The sequence below is a fragment of the Myotis brandtii genome, unplaced genomic scaffold, assembly GCF_000412655.1.
Source record: "Myotis brandtii unplaced genomic scaffold, ASM41265v1 scaffold468, whole genome shotgun sequence".
Lineage (NCBI taxonomy): Eukaryota > Metazoa > Chordata > Mammalia > Chiroptera > Vespertilionidae > Myotis > Myotis brandtii.
Window position 1 is genome coordinate 767,965 of NW_005367874.1, and position 9,833 is coordinate 777,797.

At 38.3% G+C, this 9,833-nt stretch overlaps 1 protein-coding gene across 1 annotated transcript in view; it reads left to right on the forward strand.

The window, feature by feature from the left end:
* Positions 1 to 6: 6 nt before the first annotated feature.
* TMEM135 (transmembrane protein 135) overlaps positions 7 to 9,833 on the forward strand; it is a 219,920-nt gene continuing 210,093 nt past the window's right edge. Inside the window, exon 1 of the mRNA XM_005875638.2 lies at positions 7 to 215. Within this exon, the coding sequence (XP_005875700.1) occupies positions 75 to 215 (141 nt within the window). The 5' untranslated portion in view covers positions 7 to 74. The remainder of the gene's footprint in view (positions 216 to 9,833) is intronic.

Genomic DNA, 9,833 nt, shown 5'->3' on the forward strand with positions numbered 1-9,833 from the left:
GCACCCGTCCTCCTTCCCACCTCCCTCCCAACTTCGGCTCACCCCTCGGCGTCCCCTCCGCGCTTCTCCTCGTCATGGCGGCGCTCAGCAAGTCCATCCCTCATAACTGCTACGAGATCGGCCACACTTGGCACCCGTCCTGCGGGGTTTCCTTCTTGCAGATCACGGGGGGCGCCCTGGAGGAGTCCCTGAGGATCTATATCCCTCTGTACTTGGTGAGACCCGGCAGCCCCTCCCCCGGGGCGAGTTTAGTGTGGAGGGGTGGGCCTGGGGTGCAGTCCTGCTCCCGAGAGGCTTGGGGGACTCGCCCTGTGTCTGTTTCTCATTCGGAGGGGTCAGAGTGTTGGTTTTTTTTGGGGGGGGGGGCGGGGAAGGTTATGGGGGGAGGGGAGGTCCCAAGGGGGCAGATGTCCCAAATCCTACTCCGGGGGGCGGGGGGGAGGAGGGGAGGGGAATTAGAGGTTGAGCTGTCATCTAAATGCCTGTTTTTGGGGGAGAGGATGGGCTCCCAAGTCTGGGATTAAGTTTAGAACACTTAAAATTGTGACTACAGGGACCTGCGTAATTTTTGCTCGCTCCTGCCTGGAGGTGGAGAGGTCAGCTAGGCGACGAGAAATGGCCTGCAATCTTTCCTCATATAAAATCCCTCTGTTCCCCCCATCCTCATTTTTTTTTTTAAAAGGACATATTTGACAGCAAGTCCATGTGACCACAGATCTTATCTCAGTTTGGAATGGCAGGATTGTGGCTTGAGGCTTTTGCACGTTTTTTGCAAGCTCACAAAGCAGACACCTGGTTGAGATTTTTTGCGTGGTGATTTAAAGGGTGTTTCCAGTCTTAGAGTCAGTGAAGGTGATTAGAGTTAGTGAAGTTTATGTCAACTAGGTCCTCTAATTATTCAGCTTTACATGCAGGGCAATCCGAGTTTGGAGTTTTTAATAGAGGATATTTGAAAATATGTGTATGTATCACTGAGAAATGGTAAGGAAGTTTGTTCTTAAATGCTCTCACCAGGATCGTTTTTGTTTTTTAATGCCCTGGTCCTTGGTATTAAAGATTTATTACTTTGGTTATTGAAGTTCAGTCTCTTTATTTTGTCGCCCAATAGCGTCTGTGTCCTAAGAAGGCAGAGGTCATGTTGTTTGTGTTTCCTGAAAGTTTCATTCAGTATTCAATGGGTAGTTAGTTCTTACCTCTCATTCAGTAATGATTTGAATTTATACCCTACTGTGCCTAGAAATGTGTCAGCCATACTTGTAGTACTTTAACAGTTTGATTATTTATTATAGAGATAACACAGGAGAAGATGGTAACTATCTCTGAGATTTCAGAAGCCAGTTTTATTTTTATCATATAGACTGATGCTTTTCAAACTTGACCATGTTAGGAATCTCCTGGGCAAGCATGTTAAAATAGGGGTTCTGATTTAGCAGGTCTGGGCGGGGCCCGGGATTTTGCATGCCTAACAAATTCCCAGGTAATATAGATGCTGCTAGACTAAGAGCCACACTTTGAATAGTAAGGATTGAGAGTGGAGGCCAATAATAATAAACTTGTTATTGGAGCTGGAAATTTATCCCTTGATTTTCTTTGGCAAAGATTCTTGTTTATCTGCTTTTCCACATGAATGTGGTCAGTCTGTAGTTCAGTGTTTGTTTGTTTGTTTGTTTTTCTTAATAGAACACCTACAAACATTTTTGAACTCTTGGTATGTTCAATAAAGGTTGTTTCTGCCCTTATAGGGTTATGATGTAGGTGGGGAGAGAGCTTATGCTATGTAATTTCTCTTCTGGAAATCCATAATACTTTTATGCTGCCCTACTCATTCATTCGACAACTGTTTGCTGAGTGTTTGACTGTTGTCATATCTACGCCCTAGACCAGGGGTCCTCAAACTACGGCCCGCGGGCCACATGCAAATACAAATATTGTATTTGTTCCCGTTTTGTTTTTTTACTTCAAAATAAGATATGTGCAGTGTGCATAGGAATTTGTTCATAGTTTTTTTTTTTAAACTATAGTCCGGCCCTCCAGCGGTCTGAGGGACAGTGAACTGGCCCCCTGTTTAAAAAGTTTGAGGACCCCTGCCCTAGACAATTTATTGGTATCTTCTATGATAGGGAAGTTCAGGGGAGCAACAGGTATTTCTGTTCTTCTATTCCAGCAGTTGAGGTGGGGGCAGGAAAGGTTTTGGGGAGAGGAAAGGTTTGTGTTTTACTGTTATGTCTTCAACTTAAGTAAATATTCTTGAGGGTAATTCTCCATCTTATTTGGCCTGTATCCCTTATAGTTGTGTATTTCAAACTTTGGGTTGCTACTCAGAAGTGGTTGTGAAATAAAATTAGTTGGAATTGACCAGTATTTTATTTTAAGTGAAATAGAAGAGAAGAGAAAATAATTAGAGTCCATTGCAGGCACTAAGCATAAACATTATTTCAAGACAGTTTTATTTTAGATATATTTGTATGTGTGGCTGGGGCTACTTGGAGCACATATAGCAACACTTTGCTCTTTATCAGAGTTGGGTAGTTGTTGATTACATGTGTAACATCAGGTGCCAAGGTACAAGTTAGTAGGGGAAGAAGTGGCCTTTTAAAAGGGATTAGAGACGTGAATTTGAATCTCTGCTCCATCAGTTACTAGCTGTTTGACTTTTTGCACGTTACTTTGACTTTCTCTGTAAGAATTGACATATCATTCATATAAGATATTTTCCCATTGATTTTTAGAGAGAGTGGAGGTAGGGGGAGAGGCACAGAAAGAGAAACAGTGATGTGAGAGAGACACATGGATTGATTGCCTTCCACATCAGGGCCGGTACATGCCCTTGACCTAAATCGAACCCAGTATTCTTCAGTCCTCAGGCCGACGCTCTATTCACTGAGCCAAACCAGCTAGGGCTGTATCACATATTTTCTAGTTCATAATAGGTCTTGAATAATTAGGCCATTTTTTTTGCAGAAGATTATTATAACCATGTTTTAGGGTTACTGTGAGGACATAAGTGGGGTAATAGTGTGTAGGAATAGCAGCTATCACATAGTAGGCCCTAATAAAGTGTTGGAATTATTAAAATAGTGCATTCAACATAATCAATGTCTCTATCTCCTGTTAGAATGGTGGTTTGTATTCAGTGCTAGCACAGTACCTCAGTGAGTGCTTAATAAGTAAGTGTCTGAATGAGTACACGAGTGAATGAAGGAATAGCTCAGGAGTAAAGAGATATTCCGCAGTTCTAAAGTAGTGCCAGAGAGAATGGAAGGACAGTCTTAGAGGCATTTGACAAGAGGTATTTCACAGAAAGAATGAACAGGACTTAGAGACTGACAATATTAGGGGTAGTGTGCTGACTGGTTTATGCTTCTAGGATTTCAAGTCATTGATGCTGTTGCTATCATTGATAGAAGTTTTGAAGGCAAACTGATTTAGGGGGAAAATTTTAATTGTGTGTTTTCTGGAGCTTATAAAATGGGTCTTGTATATTTGCTTTTTGTTTGAGATATTAACCTTATGTTTTGTACTAAACTGATTGCTTTTGTTCCTTTTATATTTCTTCTTTTGTTCAGTGCACCTACTCTCATGCTTCTTTTTCATTTTGGCGTCCACAGCTGTTCTTAGTATTTACCTTATAATGCTTAAGCCATGTTGAAATGTAGATGCACTAAATCCTTTTAATAGTGATTCTTTGTGTTTTCACAATTTGTAAAAAACATCCATCTTCATCATCAATTCATTTCATGTAGTTTTTTTAAAAAAAAAATCCTACATATGTTGTAAAATATGCTAACATTTTATGCATGTACCAAAAATGTATTTCAGGAAGTTATATTTTGTTTCTTGAATGTTAGTTATTGCCATATACTCACATATGAAACAGTTATTAAAGTGTTTAAACTCTAGCCTATCACTAAAATTAATGAAAGCATAGTGCCCTCTGTAATTTGGGGCAAATTTAGAATACACAATTGCCCATTTAGGGGGATTCTATGCTGTTCAGGTTCTTAGGTGCCTTCTCTAAGAAGGAAAACTTGTTCACTCATCTCAGGTTGTTTTAAGGCCTTTCTTACTTTTGCTATTCCTAGGTGACTTAACTCAGGACCACCAGATAAGGATATTGGCATTTACCTTTAGCTAACTCCAAAGTAGAGCCTTCTGCACTTCTGGGAAGGAATGAATTAAAAACCTGCTTTTAAAATTGACCTTTAGATGTTTGTTTACACCCTTCTTCAGAATATGAAAATGTTTTCTTAATATTTACTTCCTTTGAACCTTTTAATCTAACAATTATGTTATATTATAGAGGTTCAATTAATCATCTCCAGACTGAATTAAAACTTAAATAAGAGCTGGAATTTTTAGGATTAAAAACCAATTTATGGACAGTCTTTAGTTGCTAAAGACTTGAAAAACATTCACTGAAGAAATCAGTGATATTGAATACGGTGTTGTGTTTTTTTAAATGTTCTCACAGTTTTATTTTATGGGAAAAATGGCAATTCTACGAAACTTCTAAAACTTAACTACACTTTCAAGAGGCTGTTCAGATTTCTGTACTTCAATATGGCTTAGGTGGCAGGATCCTGGATTCTGGGATCAAATTGCCTGTTAGAATTCTAGCTTACTACTTACTAGCTGGGTAACCTCAGATAAATGATCTAATCATTCTTAGCCTCAGTTTCTGTGTCTGTAGTATTGGAGGGAAGGTAAATTTTCACTCCAGATATCTTTGTGAGGATTTAATGAGTTATAATATGTAAAGTGCTTCTGGCACATAGTATGGACTGAGTTTTTAAAGGCAGTGGATTAGCAGTTTTTTTAGAGAAAATGAGATCAGCAATGAGACTTTTTAGATTTTGGTAATAAGCAGGACTTTTGTAGGCCATATGGAGAGAGAGAGAAGAAGATCATTAAGGAATACCAACTGCTGAGAATATCTGTCTGGATTATTTGACCTTTGGAAATCATGGAATTTTTAAATAATGTGGACTATTCCCCTTGTGATTTTTGCCTGAAGCCTACTTTAGGGGGTGGAATTGAGGGACTCTTTTATCTTTCTATTCAATGAGTAAATGATGATTATTATACTATTTGTTATTCCTTTGGAGATGTAACAGTCATTTGGGCTTTTTCTTTTAAATGAGCAATTAAATGATGAATTTTCCTGTTCATTAATGTGACATTTTGAGTTTGTTGAACTTGTTTTTATTTATTTATTTTTTAAAAGATTTGTGCATTTATTTATTTATTTAGCTGCTGTTGTTGTTGTTAATCCTCACCGGAGGATGTTTTCCCATTGATTTTTTTAGAGAGAGTGGAAGGAAAGGGGAGAGACAGAGAGAGAGGGAAACATCCAGGTGAGAGAGACACATTGATTGGTTGTCTCTACCCCTACTGGGGCCGGGGCCGGGGCCAGGGCTGGAAATCGAGCCTGCAACTGAGGTAATCTCAGACAAATGATCTAACCATTTTTACAATTCCTTGACCGGAATTGAACCTGGAACCCTTCATTCTGCAGGCCAGCGCTCTATCCACTGAGCCACATAGGCTAGGGCTGAAATTGTTTTTATATGTGACTTGTTTGTTATTCTTTGGCTGATCTCTTGAGTGCAAAGAACAGTTCGAGTACATCATTCACAGTTGGAAGTTGAAGATTTACTATTGCACTAAACACTTTCTCAACCTATTTCTGTAGCAACTATCTCTGAATATAGCTGGCCCAATCTGGCTTACTTTTGTTTGACCCTTTAGTTATCATAGATCAGGAAAAAACATTAATTAACATTGGACTATAGGATTTCAATAAGTACGATTCATTACTGTTCATATTTCTGAGTTAGTAGATTCTTTTTTTCCCCAGCTTACTTTATTTTTAATTTTTAAAAAATTGTTTATTGTTGAAAGTATTACATATGTCTCCTTACATTTATTATTTTTCCATTGGTTATGCTTATATGCATGCATACAAGTCCTTTGGTTTATCTCTTACCCTCTCCCCCCAAAAAACAGATATTTGGTTGATTAAAAAAAATTAAAAAGCCTTCAAATTCTTAAGTATTTTTCAATGCCAACATTATTTCCTTTTGCCTGCTCATTAGAAAATTCTCTTCAAATCAAAAGGAGTGCTCCTCTGTCTGGGACAGTTTATCTTCTTCAATAAAATAATACATTTTGGTAGAGAGAGAAACCCACCTGGAGGAATGAGGGAGCCAAGTTCACACTGGTACTCCCTGTTGTAACAGATTTTCCATCAGGTTGTCTTTGTACCCAACTCTCTAGTTGACTCACTGTGATACAGATTATTTTGATAACCAAACCTCTTATTTACTATTTAGAAAATTATATTTGTCATGAATTTTTGACTCTTTAAAACATAGTTTTGATTATCTGCTGATAAATATTGATGGAAAAAATATGCACTAATGGAGGAGGACTAAGATTTGATGATTAGGTTTAGTAATAGCTGAACCTGTACTATTAGTATTGGAATATTTGTTTCCTATTCAATTACCAGTTATTTAATGAGTCTGCTATTTTTAAGGTGCTGTGTATAGCACCTATGTGCTGTGTTGTATGGTAGGAATAAGAAAATGCACCGGAGCCCTCACTGGTTTGGCTCAGTGGATATAGCGCTGGCCTGCAGACCGAAGGATCCCGAGTTCAATTCCGGTTAAGGGCATGTACCTTGGTTGCAGGCTCCTCCCCAGCCCAGACCCTGGTCGGAGCTCGTGCAGGAGGCAACCAATCGTTGTGTTTCTCTCACATCAATATTTCTCTCTATCTATCCCTCTCTCTCCCACTCTCTGTAAAAATAAATGGAAAAATGTCCTCGGGTGAGAATTAATTAGGAAAAAGCGAAAAAGAAAATGCACCGGACATACTTTTTTTGTTGAGAGTTTATAGTTTAGGTGGGAAGATTAAGCATGTATTATCCTGTCATAAAAAGTCATGAGTTAAATACTATATGCTATAGATAAAATGGTTTGAGAGATCATAGGTAGAAGATCACATTTGACTGAGAGATAAGGGGAAACTTAATGGGAGAGGTGGCAGTTTAATACCGAACCTTGAAGGAAAAGTAGAATTTGGAAAGGTAGAAATGGTGGTGGAGTGGCTTGAGCAAAGACGTGCAGGTAGAATAGAATATGGTATGCTTTGAGGAATGGCAGATTAAATTTAGGCTTTACTTGATGTAGTAGGCAGTCAATAAAGGTTGCCAACAGGGGGTAGTATGCTTGAAGTTGTTTCATAAAGTTAATGTGGCAGTGGTATATAAACCTGTGAGATTTAGTGGCTCAGATGTAAAGTAGGGGCAGAGTCAAATGAAGCTAGGAGATTTTTAAGTCTTGTTGTTAGGATGGTGGAAGGTAGTGCCTTGGGAAAAGGCACATATTTTCAGTGAAATACATATGTTGATTGCTTGGGGGCCTGTTGAGTTTTATCTACTAGTGCAGTATATGAGTGGAGAACGACCAGGAGGCATTGAGAAACGCAGAGCTGCTGTTCTAGAGAGAAGGTGGGGCTAGAGATTTAGGTTTAGATATCCTAAGAAAGTTGAAGCTCTGGTAGGTCAGCAAGGAAGTGAGGTCATTGCTTAGGCCAACTGAATGTTTAGAAAGAGAAGACAACCCAGGAATGCTCAGTGTGGAGTAGAGGAGGAAGAAAGGAAGAGCAGCAGCAGTTAGATACGAAGTTGAGAAGAGAGCGTTTCAGAGCTGTCTTGAGCAGGGAGTCTTGGGAGGTATTGTTAAGAGGTGGGAAGAACATGGACTTGAATCTAGGTCCTGCCACTTATTAACGTTGTAACCTTGAGCAAGGTTCTTAACATATGGGAATGTCAGTATTCCCATTGATAAAATGGGAGTAATATACCTATCTCATACCCTTTAAAAATATAAATCAGCTCTTGTTATTCTTCTGCTCAGAACTCTCAAGTGTCTTTCCATCTCAATAAAATGGGAAAATCTTTACCTCAGTAAAATGAGAGCCTTATGCAATCTGGCCGTTGCTTGTTTGATTGCATTTCAGACCATTTTCCCTTTTGCGTGTTCACTTCTAATAGACATAATCACACTATTTATGTTTTTTTTTTGTAATCTGTTTTGTTATTTAGGGTAGAGCTCTTGATTTCTGAGGAATATCTTAAATTGGACAAGTTGTCAAAAAAGCACACGAAAATTTCTAAGGAGTGAATGACTAGAGAAAAAATATCTTGCCTCATCTTTGTGCATAAGCAATATAAGTAATATTGCTTTTATTGATTATGAAAGATGACCTGGGTTGAAAGTCTGGAACACAAACTTATGTTCCGTAAACTTATCTGTATAAGCTTTACTACTGTTAAAAATATGATAAAACTTTGATATAGATTTATAATTTATTCATGAAATATCTACCAGGCATTATGCTAGGTGATAATTAGGAAAGGGGAGTTAATTCAAGTGACTGCTTAACAAAGAGCTAAATAAAAAGTCTTGGAAAGTCTTTTCAAATGTGTTGGTACAGTTTCTTGTATTACTTGTATAGTATAGTGAATGTGAAATAAGTTTACATCCCCAAGGACTATACTAGGTACATAGTAATTCATATTATTTGATGCTTTGATAATTAAGAGTCTTAAAATATTTTATCATAACGTGGTATTGTATTGAAGATTTGTTTAAATCTCTATTGACCCTAGGCCCGTGGTTGGCCAACCGCGGCTTGCGAGCCACATGCGGCTCTTTGGCCCCTTGGGTGTGGCTCTTCCACAAAATACCATGTGCGGGCGCACACATACAGTGGGATTGAAACTTCGTGGCCCATGCGCAGAAGTCGGTATTTTGTGGAAGAGCCACACTCAAGGGGCCAAAGAGCCACATGTGGCTCGCGAGCCACGGTTTGCTGAGCCGCAGCTTGCCGACCACTGCGCCTAGGCCAAACTTTTAAATTGTCTTTTGATTAATCACCAACCCTAGCTTACTTTCTACTAATGGATCTCTTCTAAAAGAGTGTTGTGATTTGAGATACTTTTCGTGTGTTTTTTATTCATGCTTAATATGAGATGAATCTGTTTTATCTTGGGAAACTAGGAGTATAGTTAATAAGTATTTGTTAATGGACCTTATTTGTTATTCATATTAGTATTGTGAATTGATAATACAAATCACATGAGGCTCTCATAATTATACTTGAGGAGAATCAATAATTCAAGTGAATGAATACAGGTTTTAAGTAATTTTGTTTTCAACAGTATCGAAAAATATTCAGTAAAATTAATTTATGTATGAAATTATGAAAAGAAGGAAGAATGCTAGATCAAGTGTCATCAGATTAGAGCAGGTTCCTTTCTAAGAATGCTGAGTTTACAGTGTTTTCAGCTTATTACCATTTATTTTGTATAGTCTTTTGACTCATTACAGGTGTCAGGTTGCTTTTGTTTCTTGATTCCAACTAGATCTTCAGAGTTTGGATTGTGATTAGTCCGGTTTGGGAGTTGTTTTGAAGGATTCTGTATCTGTTGGCAGTGACAGAGGAAGGCTTGTTTGGATCGTTCTTGATTTCTAAACCTTGAAGAAAGTAGACCTGTATCTCAGAAACTTGCAAGCCCAGAAGACATTGAATTAATCAGGATCAGACTGAGTTTCAGACTGTGCTTACAGTTCCATTTGGAGCGCATGGAGTGTTACAGTAACTATTTACTTTGAATCTGCATTTCCTCTCACTCCCTCTTTTCTACCCTCATTTTATTGTTTTAATTTTACAGATTGCCTACAATGTGTCAGAAATACCAGGGCATGGGAATGAGATGAGATATATGTGGACATTTATAGTTAAGGGAAAGATGTATACTGTGT